We start from the raw sequence: 25,190 nt of genomic DNA, 5'->3' as shown, positions 1-25,190 counted from the left end.
GCTGCATACACGTACGCTATTTTTGCGTTAAGCTAATAAGTTTCTCATGACGTCTGGTGTGGATATAAACACTTACTAACAAAGTAGGGAATAAAGGTTCGAGTTTTTTAGGTTACTTAAGGTTAACAAAACCTCTTACCAGCCGTTATGAGATATATTTATACTTAAGTGGGTTTCTCGTCAACACGAACTAATACGTTATGTACATCATTCGTCTACTTTCGCGGTTTTTTAAATCTTACATTAGCTGTGGCATACGTTACATGTACAGACTGGTATTTCTCATCTCCTAAGTGATTATATGGCTGGTGATCCTTCGTAAGAAACTATTCTGAATTTATTTTATTAATTCTAGATTTACTTTTACTCTTTATTACAAAAAATTCGGAATAGAAAAAATAGGAATAATTATTTGTTTACTTTGTTATTATCAGACTCAGACTAACACTATAGTAACACTGACAGACGTGCGCAGCTCTAAACTCTTCTTTGTTAGGCCTGCTGACCGCTTTTGGAACATGACATATGGTAGTCGAAGTTCGACAAGATGAATATATAGAAATAAATATCACAAGGCAAATTAGACGAGGGAATTAGGTTGGTAATGTATTTGGTGAAAACATAATTTTGTTTATAAGTGACTATGTGCTTTAAATTTAAAATACGCACATAAAATTCAAACTTTCAATAAATATTCTTGTTTTGTGCGTTGACCATTGTCAACAAGTTGCAAACATTTGGTGTGATATCAAACCCTAGTCCTAATATACCACTGGTACTATAGTAGTAGTAGTAAACTGTAAAATAATAATACTGGTAGCACTTAGTTAGTCTGTAACATAGTATTAGTACTAAAGGTCTTTCCCTTATCAGTTTGTCATACTTGTGTGTAAACCTTAAATCTCTCAGTTTCGCTTCTGTGCAAATGGTTATGATATTTTTCACTTGTTATATATTGACTGTAATAGCTGTGCTTATTTTCTTAAATGTTTTACATAAAAAGAAAAAAACTGGAAAACCAGTGGTAATGTACTTCACAAGTAACTAAATTATTATAATTAGTTATTTTGTTAACTTCTTGTACAATTTTCTTGATACAGATATTCCAGAATGGGCTAATTTTGTTTAAAAATGCTGCTTGTATTCAAAAGGATTTTGACAGTTATGGTGAATGGGCTAGACATTGGGAAATATAACTATTTTCACTTGAGATGCTGACATTTTGACAAAATGCATTGTGTTCCAGATCAGTACTTGTTCTAGTTATTGAATTATTCTTCACTGGTATGTTACTCTTTAAACTGACCCAGTGGTGTGTAAGGCACTGGTTAGACCTTATTTCAAATATTGTATTCATGTTTTGCCATCTATATTTTAAAAAAAGGATATTGAGATAATCAAAAATCTCCAGAAAATGGATACCAGGACAAGTTTGGGCTTGTAGCAGATCTTGTTTTATTTTATGAAAATAAGTTGGAATGCCATGCCTTACGTTTACTGGAAGTGTAAAACATTTGAGGACTTACAACTCAAGTGTTTTAATGTAAGGTCGTTAGAGACTTGAAGTCTATAAGAAAACTGTAGAAGTTATGGACACAAGTTGTGGATAACTTTTGACTTTCGTTTAAGGCAGTATTTATTTATAATGAGGTAATCAGTTATTGAAATATTTTGACCTCAGGTGTGGAAGAAAAAGTTTTAAGAGAATACTGGATGAGTTGTTTAGGAGAGGTTTAGATATAAGAAAAAAAGTTTTAGACACATAGTAGTTTTGAATAGAGTGATAATAGAAAATTTCCAGTCTAATTAATTGGGTAAGTTATGTAGTCCGAATGATCCCTTGTTTTACCTTGAAAATTAAAGTAATGAACTATATTAGGGGAAACACAAACTTGTTACTGTTGTGCCTTTTCTTTTTACAACTCTCACAGACAAAATGTTATTGAAATCAGATTAAATTTTTATGAAAGAATTCCATAATTTTTCTTAGCCTTATCAGTTATTTTGATCGCACTAGAATTTTGGGAGGTGTTTGGAGGAAGGTGTTTATTTCGTGAAAGGATTTGAATCGAGCAAGCAAATGGTAGAGAAAATGAAAATGGAACAGCTATGATTGGGTAAACAGCCCCTTGTTGTGCCTCAAATACTGTTGTCTAAGTGTGTAAACTTTATTACTCTCATATTTTTTAATAATATGTATTTATACCCTACTTATTATAGGTATATCCCAAAGGTGTTTATTCATCACAACCAGACACTGTACCAGTAGCTTCATCCCCTTCGGTATTTCTCCCACCCCAAAATTCTCAAATAGCAGGTAAACCATAAATGTATGATATCACAAATATTGATATTATGCCTTTTTTTTTTCCATGTGCTTCACATTTGTTTAGTATATTTCATGTGAAATATAAATATATATATATAATAACACTTGAAAAATGGATCCCTCCAGCACTTTTCTAAGTTATATTAACAAAATGTAGAATTCCTCATATATTACTACAACCTGTTGGTTACTTAAAATGTGTCTAATTTGTATTATTTATTTCATATTCAGAGTATGCAAATTTAAGTTAGCCATTAGGTTTATTTCCAGTACTTTATCCAAGGTTTTCTAAATGTCACATGAATAGTTGCTTCCACAATAATATTTCACAAAGTAAGTCTGTAGTTGAGTTAATCTTTAAAGATTTGTCATAGTGTTATGTACTAGTTCATGAAAGTAAAATGGTTATAGAATATTACTCTATAGAAATCCCAAAACTAGGATTGTAGTCAAATTAGTGTTTATTAATGTTTAAAGTATATGCATGTGTTTTGATACTAGTACTATGTGTTTCATAAAGAAAAGTTTAACATTAATATTTATTTAGTAACTGACCTGTTAGGAAGACAACTAAATTAGTTGTGGTTGGCAAATACCTGAGAAGAAGGTTTATTGGAATGGCTGCACCTACAGAAAACACCTACATGTTGGACCAAAGGGATTCAGGAACCTCAATTCAGGCTGGAAATATGGTAAATATAACCTAAACTACAAATATGTCACCTACTACTTAGTACCTAGTACTGAGGTACTATATGCATCTGAGAACTTGTAAGGTACTATGCAAGAGTTTCAGAGTAATTGTACCCATATGTGCAGTGTGTGTCAAAGGATTTGGTTGAGATTTTACTCTGGAGTTGACAGGAATACTCTCATGCCAGTAAATGACTTTTGGTAAATCACCGGTGTAGAGATTGTGAAATATGTAAGCTTATTTTAATTTACTGCAAATTTTCATCAGTACAACTCATTCAAGTTTAAAGTCATTCAGTCTGAGCATGGCATCAGTGTACGTCTCTGACAGGTGTGTTTGTTTCATTCACTGTTGTAGAGAAGCCATGAGACAGAAGTGCATCATGTACTTTCACTGGAGACTTGATAAAAACAAGCTCTGATTCACTTATACACACTTAGTTCTCCAGATTTTCAGAAGGTTTTGGGTTTGTACCCCAAAAGTTTGGCCATTCTGCTACTCTGTTGGTTGGCATAATATAGATAGCTAGCTGTGCGTAACAGTAACATAAAATACACAAATATCTTATTTTGAAGAAAATTGCATCGTAAAGAGGTGACACACACATGGGTATAGCCAGAATTAGTCAAAGGGCATTATGTTTTTGTGTAAATGCATATTAAATATCAAAACCAAGTGGATGTATTGGTTTTGCATTTCAAACGGTTTTAGCAAATGTCAAAAATGTTTAGTATGATTTTTTTTCTTTTTCTGACAACTTTGGAATGGTGTTAACAGTGTGATGGCAAAAGAAGAAATTCAAAAGAGTAATGAATTACCATAGAATGTGCCTATGTAATTGAATTAACATTTTCCAAACTTTAGTAAGTATATATAATGAATTGTATAATCTTTTGTTTTTGTGTACGTAGGTGTGTTTTTCTTTAAGTAATTGATATGTACATAGGTTAATGACAGATACGTATACAGTGATCTTTATTTCCCTTCATGTGCATGTACAAGTAAACAAGCTTTTTTATCAGAATCTAGCTGTCCTCTAAGTTCAAACTTTTGGTATTTTAAGAAAATTGCTTTTCACATGTGTATCCTGCAAGAAATTTCTTGAGATAAACGGTGAACAGTAATCAGTTTGTTTGTTTTTTTGCACACATTAGTTGTACAAATGTTGGAATTAATAAAAAAGCAAAACCTGTGGTCTTTATCAGAAAGTGTGAGTTATAAACTGTTTTATAAAGAGGTAAATATTTCTTATTTTACTTCTAAGTGAATATTCTGAAAATATTTTATAAAATTCATGCTGAAAATAGATTAAGATAATGTAGTTAAGTAGTGTAGATTTATGTTACTTTGTAGTATGTTGGTTTCATAGGATTTTGAATATATCCAATTTGTTTCTCACTATATATCAGGAAGAAGAAACTGCAAGTTTTGGAAGCCCTCAAGACACAAAAATGCTTGTTCTGGTGAGAAAATGAAATTACTAGTTCACATGAAAAAAAGTATGCTTAGAACATGATTTATGTGTTTGTATTTGGCTACTAATGGTTTCATAATGTGGAAAGAAGACTGACATGTGGAATTTGTGGAACTAAATATTTTAAGTTCTGAATCATAGTATTAAAATTTTTCTCTATTTTCATCTGTACAGTTAAGTAAGTCATGAACGATAACTGTAAGGAATAACAGACAACTGTGTGTTAATAGCTGCAATAAGAGTGTGAAATGTTACATTTATTATCTTAATTTACAACAATTGGAAATAAATTTAGAAAATGGAAGAAGTCAAGTGTTGTCAAAATAAATCTTCATTAGAAACTCGATATATTAGAGTCGAGAAACATCAGCATTTCTATTGCACCATTGAACTTTCATATAGTGACATCTTATGATTCACATGTAGATATCGTGGACCTAAATAGTGTTTCATAATAGGATTGCAAGAAATTGTACAATGTCATAATAAAATGTTTGGGTAAAAAGCACCTTAAGCAGTTGAGATTCAGTTCAAACAAAACTTTAAAACCACCCTGTGCTTAAAACGTTTTAATGGATGAACATTAGATGACTGTAACATGTAGATATACTAAATGCTTTGTACAGTCAGTGTCTTTATTGGAACCAACCCCTATATTATGTGTGAAACAGTAAAAAGAAAATCATTACACATGGTATTAAGTTTTAGTACACGTATTTGAAGAATAATTACTTTAATAGACACAAAGGTTTATTTAAATCGATGTTTTAGATGTATATGTCTTATTTGAAAAGGCTGCCTTTCTACTTGTACATTTTTATGTGGGTTTAGTAAGAGTTGTATCTTAGTCTAGGTAAATATGTACCCATTGTTATGCATTATATATAGAGAATTTAGTCACACAGAAACTATAAATGCTCAAACAAATCTCCAAGATAATCTCCAGTTGCAGCTTGACATTTTACATCTGAACAAATCTGTCCAAGTTGTCAAATAGGTACAGTAAATCATCATGAACCATATCAGCTGTGTTTATTATCACTACAATGTACAAAGTTAGCTACCATATCAGGTAATCCTTTGCTAATAGTTGAGCATAAAAGAAGCTGGTAAGTAAGATAAATGGGGAAGTGGAAATCTAAAAACCTGCAAATAGGGATAATAAGAAGAAAAAAAAACAAGCAAACATGGGTGGAGCTACTGTAGACATTATTTAGTCAAACTACAAATTTCTATTTTTGACTTCACCATATATGGTTCTAGGTAACACCATGGAGACAAAAATAGGGGTTTGTGGTTTGAGTAAATTTTATTGGATGATCAACATTGTTTTACTGAGGAACAAAATCTTACCTTACAAATCTTTTGACATTCTTTGAAAAGGTTACTGCTTATGTAGAAGAGGGTAAGGGTGTAGATTTGATATATCTGGAAAGCGTTTGACAAAGTGTAACATAAAGGGATTTTTAAAAAGTGTTGGGGATAAGTTATTAAATTGAATAGAAGACTGGCTAGATGGAAGAAAGCAGAGGGTTGTTATAAATGGAGTTCAGTCAAACTGGATTAATGTTACAAGTGGGGTAACCTCAGGACTCAGTCTTAGGACCTTTGCTCCTTTTACTTTACATCAATGACATAGTTGAAAGAATAGCCAATAAATTACATGAATTTACAGACGATGTTAGGGTCTTGGGTGTTGCTATCTGTGAAGAGGATGCTGCTACTTTACAAAAGGATTTACATCATTTATTGAGTTGGGTGAATAAATGGCAAATGGGTTTTAATTATAATAAATGTAAGACAATACATGTGTTGTTATAATTTGGATGAGAATAACCTTAACAGAATTTAGAAAGAAAAGAATCTTGGTGTAATGGTTGATTAGTCTCTGAAACCATCCAAGAATTGTGCTGTTGTTAGTGATAGGGCAAATAGGATTTTAGATTGTATCTATATAAGTATTGAATGTAAGTCTAAAGAGGTTATAATTTCACTGTACAGGTCACTGGTTAGGCCACATTGGAATATTGTGTTTAGTCTTAAACTCCTTACATTAGAAAAGGCATCAAATTGTCTGAAAGGGTGTTACTAGAATGGTGCCTGGGTTGGAGATGTTGTCATATGAAATCTCTCAAATTATCTCTTAAAAAAGAAAAATTTGGGGGAGTCTGACTGAGGTCTTTAAGATTGTAAAGGGAATTGATAATGTTGATACATCAACATTTTTCATGTTTAACAGTGAAAATAGTAGGACTAGAGAAAACAAATATATATTTTGGCTGGGTAGAAGTAATCTTCAGCTAGGCTTTATTTTTCTGACAGGGTACTTAGCCTTTGGAATGGGTTGCCTCTAGATGTTGTAGAGGCAGTAAATTTAAGTGAGTTTAAGAAAAACCTTGACAAGTATATGAATGGTGAGGACTGGGTTGAAATTGTTTTATTTAGTTATTTTAGAGTGTGTAACAGCTGAGATGGACCAATAGGTCCCATATTGTCCCAAAACATATTAAATAATACCTGCAGTATCTCTAGCCTTGTTTGCATACTTTTTACTTCTTTTGCAGTTCTAAAATTTTCCATTTATCTGGTTTTGTTATTAGATCCAGACCATAATCTAGGTTTCATCTAAGCTTATTCCAGTTTTCATTTAAGTCTTAGATGTCATTTAGCACTCGTGGAATGGAGGTCATTGTCTGTAGGAGAGCAGGTAGTCTTCAGAAATTAAATATAATTGCTATCTTTTTAATGTTAGCACTTTAAAATTAACCTTCATGTTACATTTTGTTATTAATATACAAAAAAGTAAACTAATAAGTGTTAGCATAAGATATTCATTTCTTACACTTTTGTACAGATATCACTGAGCTGTCCATTATTTATAAACTTTCTCTATGATAAAGATATTTATTTCTTGTTACTCTGAACTAACCTCCTTAATACATTATTCAGTCTTTTTGATATTAATACATAAATATAGTCCTTATATGCTATAAATTCCAGTAATAGATAAATACTAATGTTAGATATTCAGTTACAGGATCTTGGTGATTGTATTTACACGGTTTGTAATCAATCCTTGCAAACTAGCAAGTTGTTGATACCATTCTGGTTTCACTAGTGAAACATGGAAAGTACTAGAAAAAAATTGTTATTTCACATTTTAGACGCAAGATTCATGGATTCTCATTGTCAGGTTTCAATACACTTATGATAAGTACATTCAATAATTTATCTTGCAAGATTGTTGGTAGAAAAGGCCACTGTAATTGTGGATTGTTTCAGTTGTTGATGCCATTCTGACTTTCTAATCTTCATGGTATACCAAAGTTAAGTTTCAGAAAATGAGAACAATGAGTCTCTAGTTTCATTGTTTTAGACCAGGCCATGCCAGGCCCTTTCACTTGTATGATATCAAAGTTACGTGTACAACCATCTTGCACTAGTTGTATCACAGTATGGTTTCTTGTGCCTGCACACGTACTTAGGTTTTGATTCAGCTGTTAGATTAGAAGTTCAACATTCAGCCATTGTGTTTCCTTGCTAATACTCAACCATTTTGTTTTAACAGGGAGAAAAGAAAGCTGTAACCAGAGCTTTCCCTTTTTAGTCTCATAATAAGTTTGATATATTTTGTTATTGCTTTAAATTAATCAATTTCTTAAAACAACAAGTGTCACTAAAGATTTTTGTATTTCTCACCATTGTTTTGTCTTCTCTGCCGAAAAAACATGAAATTTAAAAGACAAAAGGTGTGGTATTTATTTTATTTATTAGTTTCAAGTGATGTAGTTGATGTTAACAAAATGCTCAGGGTGTGTTAAAAGACAAAAGGTGTGGCATTTATTTTATTTATTATAGTTTCAAGTGATGTAGTTGGTGTTAACAAAATGCTCAGGGTGTGTTAAAAGACAAAAGGTGTGGTATTTATTTTATTTATTACAGTTTCAAGTGATGTAGTTGGTGTTAACAAAATGCTCAGGGTGTGTTAAAAGACAAAAGGTGTGGTATTTATTTTATTTATTACAGTTTCAAGTGATGTAGTTGATGTTAACAAAATGCTCAGGGTGTGTTAAAAGACAAAAGGTGTGGTATTTATTTTATTTATTACAGTTTCAAGTGATGTAGTTGATGTTAACAAAATGCTCAGGGTGTGACAAAAGGTGTGACATTTATTTTACTTATTACAGTTTCAAGTGAAGAAGTTGGTGTTAACAAAATGCTCAGGGTGTGACAAAAGGTGTGACATTTATTTTACTTATTACAGTTTCAAGTGAAGAAATTGGTGTTAACAAAATGCTCAGGGTGTGACAAAAGGTGTGGCATTTATTTTATTTATTACAGTTTCAAGTGATGAAGTTGAGGCAGCTGATGATGTTTTTGCTTTATAGCACTAACATTTTTATTTATATTGTAGATAGGGATGAATGTCAGCTGGTACTCAGTAGCGTCAAGTGAGTTTTGATAACCTCATTCCTGGTGTAGGTTTACTCAAATTATTGCTGAATCAATAGTGCAGAACAACATTTATCTTAGAATATACATAAACAAACTGTCCAGGCATGGCCAGGTGGTTAAGACGCTCAACTCGTCACCTGAGGGTCGCTTGTTCGTACCAGACATGCTCTCCCTTTCAGTCTTGGGGGCATTATAATGTAACTGTCAATCCCACTATTTGTTGGTAAAAGAGTAGCCCAAGAGTTGGCAGTGGGTGGTGATGACTAGCTGCTTTCCCTCTAGTCTTATATTGCTAAATTAGAAATGGCTAGTGCAGATAACCCTCATGTAGCTTTGCACGAAATTTAAAAACAAACAAAGAAACATAAACAAACTATGAAGTTTGGTGTGAGTTAAGTTTTATTTGTGCTTAAAAAGAAACCTGCTAATATGTAAAGCAGTAATTTAACACACTGATTTTTTTTTTATCCAGGAAGAACAGGGTGGCAAGAAAGTGGACGTGAGTAACTTACAACAAACTGGATTTAACTACATTAATAGTATAATTGGCTCAGGAATAATAGGTGTGTGTTTATTTTGGTGCAACTTTTTAAGAATTATGTAATTCATATTTAATTAGTTAACTTTTTAACCTCACTTTGGTGTTTCAAGCAGAGTATAGGTTTAGATGTGTTTATCTTAATGTTGATGTCAAAAGGTTTATTCTAATTTAACTCTGTTAATTCACTTATGTGTCTCGTGCTTTTAGACACTTAATGTTCAGGCTGTTTTTAAATCATAAGTTACAATGAGATTTTGTTATAATATTTCAACATGTTTAAATTAAAGGGAATGAAATGAAATTGCATTTTAAAACATGGTTGTATTTGTAGGATGCACTTTATAGAATCCAAATATTTTGTTTTAAACTTGTATGATATAAATTCAGCTCAATTTATATCTCTTGTAAACTGAATAATGAATTTGTTTTCATTTTCTATCAATGCAGAATGTTTGTGTGTAATTTAATAGCAGAATTGAAAGGGTATCACTTTTGAGAAATAACAGGAGTTATCCTAGACTTGAGCTGTGGGGGTGGTAGAACTTTTAATTTTGTTAACTATATTGACAGAACATTTGTCCTTTTAATTGATGAGAATGTTTTTACACATTGTTTTAAACTCCACACCATGATTTTATATAAACTCAGATCATACCATGAGCTTCAAACTTGCTTTATATATATATATTTCCTTATGGGTGAAAGATGATTTACTTGTTTGAGAAAACTGTTAATTTCTGGTACTTAAAGCATGCACTAAATCAGAATCTAATGGCTCTGAGAGACTTGTACAGGTTTTCAGGTTTTCCAGTTATCTGTTTCAAAGGCAATTAATGATGACACTAACAGTGAAACACATTATTTAGAGTGAAATTCTTAATTTCTTAAAGAGATTAGATGAATGAAACATTATTTAAGATATGAGACATCTGAACATGGTTAGATGAATGAAACATTATTTAAGATATGAGACATCTGAACATGGTTAGATGAATGAAACATTATTTAAGATATGAGACATCTGAACATGGTTAGATGAATGAAACATTATTTAAGATATGAGACATCTGAACATGGTTAGATGAATGAAACATTATTTAAGATATGAGACATCTGGACATGGTTAGATGAATAAAACATTATTTAAGGTATGAATCACTTGAACACAGTTAGATGAATAAAACATTATTTAAGGTATGAATCACTTGAACACAGTTAGATGAATAAAACATTATTTAAGGTATGAATCACCTGAACACGGTTAGATGAATAAAACATTATTTAAGGTATGAATCACCTGAACACGTTTAGATGAATAAAACATTATTTAAGGTATAAATCACCTGAACACGGTTAAATGAATAAAACATTATTTAAGGTATGAATCACCTGAACATGGTTAGATGAATAAAACATTATTTAAGGTATGAATCACTTGAACATGGTTAGATGAATAAAACATTATTTAAGGTATGAATCACTTGAACATGGTTAGATGAATAAAACATTATTTAAGGTATGAATCACTTGAACATGGTTAGATGAATAAAACATTATTTAAGGTATGAATCACCTGAACATGATCAGATGAATAAAACATTATTTAAGGTATGAATCACCTGAACACGGTTAGATGAATAAAACATTATTTAAGGTATGAATCACCTGAACATGATTAGATGAATAAAACATTATTTAAGGTATGAATCACTTGAACATGGTTAGATGAATAAAACATTATTTAAGGTATGAATCACCTGAACATGATTAGATGAATAAAACATTATTTAAGGTATGAATCACTTGAACATGGTTAGATGAATAAAACATTATTTAAGGTATGAATCACCTGAACATGATCAGATGAATAAAACATTTGTGCAGGTAAATGAATATGTGATCAATTATTAAAACAGTTTTATTTTAAAAACAGGCTTTAATCATGTTGAAAATGTGAACAGTTGATCTGTGCTGTTAAAGTTTAATTGCAAAATATTGACATTTATGTTACTTTTGTGTTCTGTTTAACCAGTACAATACCTAAAGTATGTATAGCACTGCATGAGTCCAAGAGAAAATGATGGTATTACATATTATATACCCTTAGGTGTGCAATGAAGTATTGTATTATTCTCAACAAAATTCAGAGTTTTTATATTTCATATAATGTCTTTTTATCCAGTTTTTACCACATTTTTAACTTATATGTTATCTTTCATTTCTACTATAAACAGCCATATGTTTATATATAATGAAATTAAATAAACTCATGACATGAACATGTTAAAAACCACTTTTCAGTTGACTTCTGTATTTTCAAGCCTGTAGTATACTTATTTCAAGAAACACTTCATAAAGTTCTGAAAATTACCAAGAAATATTTTTCCTATAAGAACCCACTAGTTTTGAGACAGGACTACTGATATGTTTAGTATCACTTGAAAGAAAACAAAACATGCAATTTTAGTTGTACTTTTGATTGTATGAAACTCCCCATAAACATTTTTCAGGAATAGCATATGCCTTGCGACAGGCAGGGTTTGGACTGGGAATTATTTTGCTGCTGTTTATAGCTCTGATTACCGATTATTCACTGTGTATATTAGTCAAGAGTGGAAATATTGTTGGTGCCACAACATATCAGGTAAGGCTGCTAACATTTAGGTATATTTGATTACTAACTTTCCTCTGTGTATGTCAGTCAAGAATGGAAATACTGTTGGCTCCACAACATTTCAGGTAAGGCTGCTAACATATCTGTATATTTGATTACTAATGTTCTGCTGTGTATATTAGTCAAGAGTGGAAATATAGTTGGTGCCCCAACATATCATGTAAGCAGGGCTTACCCTGGACTAAATTTGTCTGTAGCCAGGCTATTAGCCAAATGATTTTTTTGGTAGCCAATTTTAGCCAGTGTTTTTGCCAGATAGGTTTGATCCATATCCAACCCTCCAGCCAGTCACATACGATAAGACAGTCAAAGAATAAATGACAACTAAGTTCTTATCGTACATTTTATTTCGATGAATTTATCATTTATCAAATTTATTATAAAACAACAGTTTCACAGTTACAAATCATTACAATAATGGTATGGGAAGACGAGTCACTAAATTAAAAGTAACTGTTATTACATGCTGCTAAACAGGGGTCTCTCTAGACTTGCAAACCAGGGAAGAGTTTTGCTCTAATTTTACAAAATTATGGAAAAGTTTACAGTCAATAGCATTCTTTTCTTCTATAATATAATCTGTATAAGATGAGTTTTCCTTGAGCTTACGAAGGGTGAGGTTTGGTCTGTTTTGGGAGACCACTTCTCCCAAGTCTCTCTAGTGAGAGCCCTGCTTAATAAAATATATATCATCACTCAAACTAAACTTGACAAGTTTCAGTAACATTCATGCTGAAAATCTGAACACAAATTCATGACAAAATAAAAAAAATATATCCATGCCTTGAAGCATGTCATTTTGTTGTGCCTTACTACTCATTTACAGTTATAACTGGTGCCTTTGTTTCAATGACTACATTAGAATGTGTCTGTTCTTTTTTGTACTCCAGATCTAAAAAGCACGTTTAAAATCAAAATTTCCAGTGTTTGGACCATCTATTGACAGACACATGATATTTTCCAGGTTTCTAGTTCTCATTGAATTCCTCAGACACGTTTTTATCAAATTCTGCTTACTAAAACCTCTCACAATCAACTGTTGAAACTGGAGCTACCAGCAGTCTCTCTGCCAGTTCTGCACTTGCAGGAAAGGACTCTCTGTATTTTACTGTAGAAACGTTTAATGTCTGTTACAGACTTGCTTCCACTTTCAAAAGTAGATTAGCAAATTTTGAAAATGATTTCAATTCTTGTTTTGTTCCCTCGTGGGAACAAATAATCATTAATTGTGTCAATGTCTGCTGAAATGTTTGTGTCTTTGAGCAGTGGGTTGAAGAAATTTGTGAGGGAAGTCAAAATAGCTGCATCATCATTATCTGAAAACCTGTCATTCAGACTTCTTGTCATATTTTCTGTGAACTTATCACATATGTTTTCTGCCTCAGAGCTTTGAACTGCACTGTCTCTTATGGTATGCCCACCAAACTGAAAAGTGTACAGTCCATCTTAATCTAACTGAGGCTTAGCTGACACCTCGTTCAGAAATTTTGACAGCATTTCACAAGATTTGTTTTGTTTCATTTCCTCCCGGACACTCAATAGTTGAAGCAAGCAGTGGGTGAACTTCAGAGAAATTAAGATTTTTCCTCTAAAATATTTTGACAAAATGGCTAATGGCTTCAATCAGCCAAGAAATGTGACACATAGAGAAATTTGAATGAAGTGATGGGTTTATACAAGCTAAGAGCTTTACCAGAGGTCTCTTCCATAAATACAGACACAAGGCTGGAGTAGTTGGAAAGCAGTGCATCTACTGCACCTTCAAAACTTAACCACCTGGTGTGAAAGATCTCTTTAAACCTCTTTTCTTCTGCATTGATAATGTTCTGCACTGCAGTCAAAGTTGCCATATTTTTTGGCAAGTACTTAAAAAACTTAAAGATGGAATTCATAATATCCTGGTACTTGACAAGATATGGTATGCTGTCAGCTCCTGTGGCACAACTCAAAGCTAGTCTGTGTGCGATACAGTGTGTGGCTAGGACACCTGGTACAAATTGCTTTAGTCTAGTTACTACCCCAGACTTTGACCCAACCATCACAGCAGCACCATCAGAGCTGACACTACATAAATTTTTCACTTCAATACCCTTCTCTGATTACATACTAATGACTTTTGTAAAAAATGTTCTCAGCATTAGCTTTGTAAAGTTCACAGATCCCAAGGAAATAGGTCTGTGGTGTTACTGTACCGAACTGATCCATCTCTAGTACACGGATATAGCTGACAAGGTTCTGCTGTACTGAAATGTCTGTACTTTCATCAATCATGATACTGAATTTTCCATTTTTGGCTAGTTTGTTTTCTCTCAACACTTCTGCCATACAATCTTGGAAGTCACTAATACTAGTGTTGTGTTCATAGGTAGTATGTTGGTCTACTACCAGATGCTGGAGCTGTGTTGCACCCTGGAATTAAAACAAAAAGAATAAATAAATAAATAAATAATTTGTGGGAGTAGTAACTCTAGAACATGAATACATAAATCAGTAACAAATTTCATCAAGAACAATGGAGAAATTCCACTTGTAAAACATTAGCTGATAATCCTTCAACAATTTAAGAACATAAAAACTGTATTATATACATAATAAATAATTTGTGAGATTAGTAATTGTGGAACATGAATACATAAATCAGTAACTATAACAAATTTTTCATTAAGAACAACAAATAAAATCCACTTGCAACAAGAGCAGAAAAACTGTATTGAATACATAATAACTTACCTGCATCATACATAGTCTGTTTAGATCTGGAATTAGGGAACTTTTTAGGTCATGCTTTGCTGCAAAGTAAACATTGTGCATTGCAGCTATGGTGGCAGTCTCACTTTTGTTTGTGGCTGAGACTGTGGCCTTAGTCATCGCTGTAGACAGCTTGGATGCCTCCATTGCATCTCTGTGGTCTGAAATAAATGATAAAAAAATGAATTACCTCATGCATCACAACATCTTTTTAATGAAATAACACTGCTAAAGTATTAGGAAATAAATTGACATGGGCATATTTTTTATTATATTTAATAATTTTATTAGTTTAACTATCTAAATAAGTCTCAACATTTACTCAGTCAATAAATACCTTTTGATTTCTGATGCTTGGTTAGGTTGTCTTTTTTTCATCACTGCACAGCCAGTTGTGAAAGTGTTTGAGTTCTGTACTTTAATGCACAGTGTGCAAAACATTTGCTTTGTAAAGGCTTCATATTTGAGTCAGTTAAATTCATTCATCCATTTTTCTTGGAATGATCGTGAACTGTCAGTTTCAGATTTGGATTTTTTTGATGGAGGCATTAGACAACTTTCACTGTCTAATGGGTGTTTGGCCTGCAAAGAAGCCATTCTGAGATCTGATGAATTTACTGCATATTGGCTCAATTTATGGAGAATCTTTCCACTAATTAACATTTAGTTTTTTACAAGTACGTGTTTATTATGGTACTAATCCAGTAACCGCTTTTAATTAAACTTACCGGCCAAGCCATGTGCCATTAGATAATGTGAAAGCCATCACAATCTTCATGGTCGTTTTTTAATTATAGCGCCACTAATCAACCACATATAAATGAGTTATTCGCGTCAAGCCGTTAGGTCGCTGTTGATTGAGCAGTTTTTCACACGTTTGTCGATCCTGACAATGACCTTGCATGAATGCAGACGGGTTATTGATTTTTATCTGCTTACCGCATACTTGCATTAAAAAAACGTTGATTTAGTGAACCAGTCTAGCATTTTGTAAACAAACGGTGTTTTGCCAGTATATTCGCCAATTACAATTTTTCTTCGCTAAAAAACAAAAATAATAGCCATTGGCGAATATGGCGAGCGACAGCGTGATCCCTGTGTAAGGCTGCTAACATTTACGTATATTTGATTACTAACTTTCCTCTGTGTATGTTAGTCAAGAATGGAAATACTGTTGGTACCACAACATATCAGGTAAGGCTGCTAACATATCTGTATATTTGATTTCCAACTTTCCTTCCTGTATATAAGTCAAGAGTGGAAATATTGTTGGTCCACAACATATCAGTTAAGGCTGCTAACATTTATGTATATTTGATTACTAACTTTCCTTTGTGTATGTTAGTCAAGAGTGGAAATATTGTTGGTGCCACAACATGTCAGGTAAGGTTGCTAACATTTATGTATATTTGATTACTAACTTCCCTCTGTATGTTAGTCGAGAGTGGAAATATTGTTGGTGCTACAACATATCAGATAAGGCTTCTAACATTTATGTAATTGATGATGTAATGGACATTTTTATGATGAACATTGTAGTAGATAAACCATTTTTTACGGTAAATTATTTTTGTTGATATTAAGTTTATCCAGGTGTTGTTGTAACTAAAGATTTTGTTTGTGTCAAAACTAATAATTCAAAATGTTTTCACCTTTTATATTTTGCAATATTTATGTTACAACTTACTAATTAATAACTGATGTTTGTCTATTTTCGAATTGACATTATATCTATTACATTCAGTATTATGTATATTTTTCTAATTATCAAGATATGACAATACTAATAAGAAAGAACATTCCAGAACCATTTAGTCTGTAAAGATGATGATTTTTATGTATGTTTGGTTGATTTGGTTTCCATTAAATCTTATAAGTTCATGTAAATATTAAAAGAAACTGCCTGCTGAACTTACAGTACTGTGCATAAATTGGATACCACCATCAGTCACCCAAATGTATTTAAAATATGTAGAGTGCTTTTTGGTGTAGGAATTTCAAAACTGCAAAATGTCTAGTATTTGCTGTAACCATCCTCTTTTAGCTGAAATCTCTTCCTGAAACCAGTGAGGAACTCTTTTGTAGATACTCAACAGGAATTGGATATTGGGCATCTTGAAGTATTTCCCTTAACTCCTCCTTTGATTTTGTCTGCCCCTGTTCTTTCTCTGGATGAAGTTAGAGTTACACACTCAAAAGTGCTGAGGTCAGGGCTCTTTTGAGGCCACACTAACTAAACATGCAAAGGCTCTCTCTGATATTTTCATATAAGATAATTTGTTTTTCCTATATTCACTCTTGTATTTGAGATTCTTACCACGTTTGAAAATGAAATTTCTCCTATTAAATGACATCCAGAGGAAACAACATCGTCAATGTGTAGTTAATTGTATTGACCAGAATTCAGGACCCCATCAGTATTGCAGAGATCACCAGCTCCAGATGTGGTTAAGCGTAGATGCAACTTCCACTGTGCTCCACCGAAATACGTAGACAGTTCTTTAAACTTTCACTGCTCCCACAACAGTTGTTCTCTCATCTGTTAATTCCAAAAATCTCAGACTTTAACTCATCAAACCAAGGTACACCCTTCCCCACATGCAGTTTGTCTAATGTTCTGAGTTCTGGCAAACATAAATCTGTTTGTTTTGTTACATTTCTTGAACAGAGGTTTTCTTGATGCAACCTACATCATATAGTGAAAGGATGAACTTTAACTCCAGTGGTTTCATGAAGTACTGCAGAAGTGCATCTTCTAGGTTTTGGTCGGTTTCTGAGTGAAGAAAGGCTAAGGTACTTAGTACCTGATCTGAAAAGTTTAGGGAGTATATTGGGCATGCTCTTGTGATCTGTGTACCAATTTCATTTAATCATTTGATATTTTTTTTATTTCTGTTTCTGATGCTTTCACTTTTGAAGAAATTTCATTCTACCTTTGCCTTTAGTTCTCTTTCTATAACGCTACTAGATGGAACACCTATCCATTGAACAGGTGAAATAAAAACTTGTTTGTAACAAAGAATAGGAAATTGTGCTTTTTCTTTTCTTAACATAATAATCAATTAAAGTGCAGTGAAAATTCATAAAGGCACTAACACTGAAAAGACATGCTGTTTTCAATAATTGTAACAACAGTTGTTACATAGTTCATTCTAAGACTGAGGGATATACTGCAACATTGGTAGTTTTTTTTTTCTTTCTGAAATTAGGTGAGGTTGGGAGGTGAAACTCCCTTCCCATCCAGCATCAGTGTGTCAAGTTTAGTCTGATTGATCAGGAAATGTGGACATATATAAGGAACAGATATATACACACATATTGATGTTTATTTATACAGATTATCTTATGTATTACATTACCACAAATGGCCCAGCATGGCTAGGTGGTTAAGGCACTCGACTCATGGGTTCAAATCCCCATCACACCAAACGTACTTGCCGTTTCAGCTGTGGGGGTGTTATAATGTAATGGTCGATCCCACTATTCGTTGGTAAAAGAGCAGCCCAAGAGTTGGTGGTGGGTGGTGATGACTAACTGCCTTCCCTCTAGTCTTACACTGCTAAGTTAGGGACTGCTAGCGCAGATAGCCCTCGTGTAGCTTTGCATGAAATTAAAAAAAACAACAACATCAACTCTTGATGTTAAAGATATCTAAATAAATGAAGGTTTTATATTAGTGTTAGTTTCATTCTGGATGGAATAGTGAATGGTGGTCTCTAATCTATGCACAATAGTGTACATGAAACACATTTTGAGAAAAGGCAATATAATCTGTTTGTTTTAGTTTAATTACTGGAATAAAAATTTGCTGGTATATATTTTAATATTTATGGAAGTGTCTTTTCTTTGATTTTAAAACAAGGACCTTGTTCATGCAGCTTTTGGTAGCCCTGGCTTCTATTTTTTGACCTTCATTCAGTTTGTTTATCCTTACATAGGTAAGATGTGTTCTAGAAATATAAACTTCTCTACAGCTTTGTATAATGTATGTTACACAAAGATCTTTTAGTAATTATTGTCCTGTTTTACCTGACTTTAAAATTGAATGAATACATTTTATATTTGTATTGTAATACAGCAAATGTCTGAAGTAGTTAATTACTTTCTGCTATGTGGCAGAAAATATGCTATTTTATCTTTATGTATTATTTTGTAACAGTTGGAAATTTAGCAAACACTAAATACTCTGTGGAAATTTGTGGTGGTATTATTAATTTAAAAATAAGACTCCTCCAATTAACTTAGTGGCTAAAAAATAAATTTAATTTTTTAATGGGAAGAGTTGTTTTTTTTCTCTCTCTTGCATGAAAATACAGTATTTTCTTGTTTCAATTTGAAATGAAAGAGACAGATTCTGTAAATGTGTTTTTTGTATGTGTTTGTGTTTTTGATCTATTCAAATTTTTAGTCAATAATTATCAATTTTTATGCTGTATTTATCTTTGTGAAATATTTCAATGTATGTTTGTTTTTACCAGCTATGGTAAGCTACAATGTAATCATTGGAGACACCATCACAAAAGTTTTTTTGCGAGTGTTTAAACGTAAGTATCTTAAATATTTTTGGAATGTATGTCCTTTTATAAATATTTTTTATTAATTATTTTCTACCCAAACTGATCAAAAAGATTCAATTGTATAAATTAACAAAGACAAATGTGTTTTACTGAAGTTCCTCATTTCATACCACAATATTACATATCATTATGTTATATATCATTTTTGTCCTGTAAATTAACATCTTAAGAACAAAGAATATTAATGTTTTGTTAGGGTTTTTTTTGTATAACTTTGTGTATTTTGTATTCAAGTACACTTAGTTACAAAATGGAAATAGGAAGTCGTTTAAATTCACATTTGACGAGATAAAAAAACCGTATTACGAACAGTATGTTTTTAGATGAAAACAAAACTATTTAACAGATGTCAACACGAGATTGATAATCTTTTGTTACAAAAAGTTTTGTATGTCGTGGAATGGAATCAGTATCCAATGGACATCAATGTAATGTACTTCATAAAAGTATGTTGCATTCTTTTCTGAATAAAAATATTTTTAAAAACATTACTGTGACATTTAAGATGGGTTGAATATGGCTTAATAATTAACATGCCAGTCTGCAGATCAAAACATCCAAAGTTATAGCCACAATACAATGTTGAAGGTACACTTTAACTTCATTTTTGGAAGTATTACTATGGCAATCATTCTATTATTTGACTAAGCATAGCTGCATAAGCAATGGTTATTAATATTCGGTTGCCTTCTGTTCATCAATTCTAAAATAACAAATAGCTTGCCTGACCCTTAGAAATTTCTGATGTGATTCTGTAGCCTGTGTGTCATATTGGACATAGTTCCAGCTGCAGATACCAAGTAGTGCTTTAAAGCACTTTTATTGAAGACTAATGAAAGTACCCAGCTCTGCTCGGGTTGTTAGGTTGATAATGTGTGTATTTTGAACACATTTTAGCATAAAATTATAACCTATATACTTTTATTGCTAAATAGCATGGCATAAAATTTATAATTTCAATGCATTTTTACCAAAATGCACTGGTTTTTCTATATGTTAAAAGTTATTTAAGGAACCACTTCTTTCATGTGTTTTTTGTTTCTGTGTGCAAGCTGGCCACATTGAAAAAATGCTCATGCATGCACATGTGGATAAGTAATACTCAGGTGCACACCCTCAGGGGCCACTTATTATGAGTGCAAAATTTCAGATTTTAGGTTCTTTCCTCTTGGCTCTGTAGCAGTTACATATACACAGACATGCATTGACCTGTCTATCTGTGGATTATATTTGTAATATAAGAAACAAATTATTTTCTATGTGTTTTGTTGTTTTTTTTACTAGATTGCTTCATTAAAAAGATGCTAACATACACATGGATAAGATAGTGATAATACTGAAGTGCACACCCTCATGCTCCATTTAGTATAGGTGACAGTGTCTGATAATATTTATGCCTCTTTTGCTGGAAACTAATCCAAACTAAGTTATTGCTCACAAAGTTAAGAAAATTGAAATTTTATGAGTTATGGTGATAATTTTTAGGAAATAATGAAAATAATTTTGGCAAAACAAACATAAAGTTAAGGGTGTAAAAATTTAAACTACAGCAATCTTGAATTATGATCAGCAGTAAAGGCTAGAGGTTTAAGTTCTCTAACTCGTTGGTGAAATTACAATTTTTTATTGTTTTTTGTGCAGTCTTTGAATAACTATTTGGCCATTTTCTTCACATCATAAAATTCTAACAGACATTTTTCTTTTGAGTTTCTTTCAGAAACATTTCTTTAATACCTTTTACTTCTCTTGAGCAGCCCATTTAGCAAATATATATCAATTTCTGACTTGGATTCTCTTTCTTTCCTTCAGATTGAACTTTTTTTTAATATCCATTCTACTCTACCCTTTCTTTCAAACTTAACATGTTTTGTGTTCTTCTTTGGAGTCTGTGCAGTTGGTTATCACCAGTAAATGGTCTCTTTTTTAAGTTTGATTTTTGTTAGACTGAGTTTGGTAAATATATTTTTATACAGAGATCGACTGTTTGCTTGCTTTCAATCCACTCTTGTAAACTTTGATTTGTTACTCCTTTTAATTGCTACCTGGTAGTTTTTTGTTATCGAGAAATCATTTATAGACCAGTTCACGCATCATATACAGTGACAGAGGTAAGTCTGTGGATGTATAATGTCAGGAACTGAGTGTAAATATATGTGGTAAGTGCAACACAGATAACCCATTGTGTAACTTTGTGTATAACTACAAATATACAGGACAAACTAGGAGTTAAAGGGAAGGTATGATGACAATGTTTACAGCTTACTAATAACCATTAATTTGTAATTTTGATTATTGAATTGCATTAATGGGGTTAATTTCTGGAACATTTATTTCTACACTCTTTGTCAATGAGTTGCTTAAATTAATTTCACTGTTATACTTTTACCTTTTTAGTTCCAAGGGATTCAGTTTTGGGTAACCGTAACTTGGTGGTTCTTGTGTGTACCCTCATCATCACACTTCCTCTGTCACTTCTGAGAAACATCTCCCGACTGAATAAGGTAAAAATGTTTATCTCTCACGAGAGGGTAAGTCCTTTACACATCGATGCAGATTGCAAACATTTACCTTGAAGATATCTTAAATGCCTAGTTGGTAAATTTTAAAGTGTTTCTTCTCTTGATGCATCCTGGTGGTTCGGTGATAAGTCTGAGGGCTTATAATGCTGAATGTTTTGAAGTTGATACCTGTGGTGGGCTGAGCAGTGATAGACTGATGTGGAAATTTGTGTTTAAACAAACTAACCTTCACATGGCAAAAAAATGTACTGTGCTGACACATGTACCAGGCAACTGAATTAGTGCTGATTAGTGCTTGGAAAGACTTTCAAATAATACCGAAATATGATGCATTTAGTTTTCTGACAGTATCTAACAAATCAATAAGTAAGATATTAAATATTCAGGTGCAAAAAGTATTTGTTGTGTAGTAAGGAAAGTTAATTCTGCATTTTTATCTGACAGTTATTAAAATAAAAGTATCTTTTAAATAACCTGATATGCTCTTCATTACAGATTATTTGTACATTTAAAATGTGGTCCAGGTTGAATTATATTATTCATTTCATGTTTTAATACAGGTATCCCTGATATCCCTGATATTTGCTGTGTTCATAATGTTGTTTGTGTTGGTACGTCTAGGAACAATGACAAAGTTTGTGTGAGTTTCATAGCATGTAATATCTTAATATATTATGACAGGAATAAAATTTCCATGTACTTGTGAATGTAAGATTAGTGAAATTATTTTTGAAATAGTGAAATAATGAATGAAGATTTTAATAACACGTTGATACAGACATAATCGTGTCAGTGTTATTAACACCCAGTTTGTGAGTCGTAGAGACATGTAGTGGGTTAGTTCCTAAACCGAGCTTTCAGGTATTCTTTCTTATGTTTTTAATTCTGAATAGAGTTTAGAATTCTTTGTTGTATGTGCAACTTGATTTGTCCATCAGCTTTAATGAAATCCACTGTAACTTCCAGGCTGTGAGAGAGTAAAATCCAGACATTAATTGAAAATCCCACAAAAATTTCCATAGAGGTCGCTTGTGTTGCACAGTACAAGGCGTGGTTCCCTGGTCATGTTCTTAGTGGAGTTTGTGCTTTTTTTTTTAATAAAGATGGTCAAGAAAATATGTGCCCAACTGAAACACTTCTAGTATTTTGTGAAAGAGGAACACAGTCCAGCCAAACTCCTAAACTCTATGTCTCTGTTGCCAAACACTATTAAGACGTGTTAATTTTCAAGCAGAGATTTTCTTTAGGCTAACAGATCAAATCCTTTATCATGTAAATTTTTTTGGTTTTAATTTCAATAATATAAACTATGACATCTTTCTGTAGCCCACCCAATCCCTGAAATTTGGTCTCATTGACTCGCAGACCAGGTGTCAAATGAAGCCTAATTGCACATGTTATTTAGAACCAATTTATATTTTGGGCTTAAATACTTTTAATGTGTTGACCTTATATGAACTGTAAAATGACTGATTTTTTTCTGATCTCAGAATTTTGTTTTTTTAAATATTTTGTTGAAGTAATAACTTTGAAGCCATTTGGTGTGATATCATTGATTTCACTTTTATTTATTTTCAAAATATAAACAAGTTAAAGATATTATATTAATAGGAGATATACGTGAAGGCATGTATTTGTGATATTCGATACCAAGATTGATTAATAAAGAATAAAAACAACAAAAACCACTAAATAACGTTTAAATTGTCAGTTGATTATGTGTACAGTTTACATGTTTTATTTTGTTATCATTGTGATATCACCTCACAATGTTTACTTAGCTTTAAGGTATCTGGAATGAGCCTGAACCTTCAAGTTAAGTATTAGTGCAAAATTGTGACTGTATATAAATGTTTTTAATCTCTCAAATTATCTAACAAGTTTGGTTGAGAAATGATAATCATTGCATATTGTTTGAACAAAGAATATTTATATCTTGCAATTGCAGTATTCACAATAGACAGTTACCATTAAAGTATGAAAACCTCTTCATTTTCAAGCTAATCTTATGTTGTCAACAGATGTGTGACTAAAATTCTGAATGTCTATGATGCAATGACAAGCATATATCTATTTATCCATTGTTCTCCACTCCCATCTTCCATGTAAGTTATTGAGGTTGCATCTGGAGGACATATATAACGACACTGCTTTCTGCCATAAATTTAAAGTTTCTTGTTGACAGTCGTGCTACAATGAAATTGGAAGTCACTGTTGATTATTATGCATGCACTACCAACAGTTTTGGAACATCTTCAACTTATTTTGGAGGCCTTGCTCATGCAGTATTTCATAGCATGCAGAGTGATTTTCCATTGTTATTGACCAACATTTTGGAGGCATTAATGCTAAATTGTTTGCTGGTGTTCCAGGCAGTTTTCTTTATTGTGTAGGTCCTTAAGTTGCAGAACACCTACCATTTTCACATCATTTTGAACAGGATGGAATTTATCCACATTACAATACTTGAGTCTTTACTTCTGGTACTTGTGATGCTGCTGATGTCTTATGGAAGCTAGCAAGACATTAATAGCTTTCATTTCCTTTACTTTCATCATGTAAATGGACTTTCATGGAATCATCTTCTACTGTTCATATTACTTCTCAATTTCTTGATACTTAGGTTGGTTATTGTGGCAGGGACCTCCTTATGATTTCTTTGATCTGTCATCGTTTTTTTTTACCTTATGCAATACAGTATGTCTTGTTTTTTTCTGTACAGTAATTGTCCTTCTCAAGATTGTACATTTACATTGCAGTTTTCATTAACTACAGTTTCAGTGGAGTGGCACTTATGTTCCTTAGACACTTTAGCCCTTTTTTTTCTTTTAACCACGAAGGGATGGTTTGTCAGTTCACTGCCCTTCCATTATGCATTATCTCAACTTTAAACACTTTTTGTGAGGTACACAAAGTGTTCATTCACCTTCTCAGTTATCTTAACATTGACTCTTACTTGTACAAGAAAAATGGAATTATTTTGACCTTTTTTTTTCACTCATTTGATGGCCTACTTCACTACTGCTCTTGGGTGGATCATCCTCAACTCCAAGTCCTAGATCCAAAAGAAAGTATTTGATACAACCAGAATTTTCAATTAACACAGTTGAAGGAACACTTCACTTATCTTCTGTGACATTGAAAACTTAGAGCCTCATGTTTCTCCTCTTCTGTCTTCC

At 32.3% G+C, this 25,190-nt stretch overlaps 1 protein-coding gene and 1 long non-coding RNA gene across 7 annotated transcripts in view; both read left to right on the top strand.

Moving 5' to 3' along the window:
• LOC143234364 (putative sodium-coupled neutral amino acid transporter 11) overlaps positions 1-25,190 on the top strand; it is a 37,992-nt gene continuing 12,802 nt past the window's right edge. Inside the window, exons 1-11 of one of the 6 annotated variants that reach the window (XM_076471670.1) lie at positions 103-318; positions 2,018-2,117; positions 2,221-2,317; positions 2,877-3,021; positions 4,433-4,486; positions 9,425-9,515; positions 12,004-12,137; positions 18,778-18,853; positions 19,394-19,459; positions 21,887-21,993; positions 22,572-22,651. In XM_076471670.1, coding sequence (XP_076327785.1) covers positions 2,947-3,021; positions 4,433-4,486; positions 9,425-9,515; positions 12,004-12,137; positions 18,778-18,853; positions 19,394-19,459; positions 21,887-21,993; positions 22,572-22,651 — 683 coding nt within the window. In that variant the 5' untranslated portion in view covers positions 103-318; positions 2,018-2,117; positions 2,221-2,317; positions 2,877-2,946. The other 5 variants (XM_076471669.1, XM_076471671.1, XM_076471672.1 and 2 more) reach the window with 5 other exon arrangements.
• LOC143234365 (uncharacterized) lies at positions 8,502-9,416 on the top strand. The gene is made up of 3 exons (XR_013018638.1): positions 8,502-8,561; positions 8,658-8,734; positions 8,812-9,416. It is a non-coding gene; the product is annotated as an uncharacterized LOC143234365 (long non-coding RNA).

The sequence above is a fragment of the Tachypleus tridentatus genome, chromosome 12 (assembly GCF_004210375.1).
Source record: "Tachypleus tridentatus isolate NWPU-2018 chromosome 12, ASM421037v1, whole genome shotgun sequence".
Lineage (NCBI taxonomy): Eukaryota > Metazoa > Arthropoda > Merostomata > Xiphosura > Limulidae > Tachypleus > Tachypleus tridentatus.
Note: the sequence above shows the minus strand (reverse complement) of the source record. Positions and strands in the feature narration are given on the sequence as shown.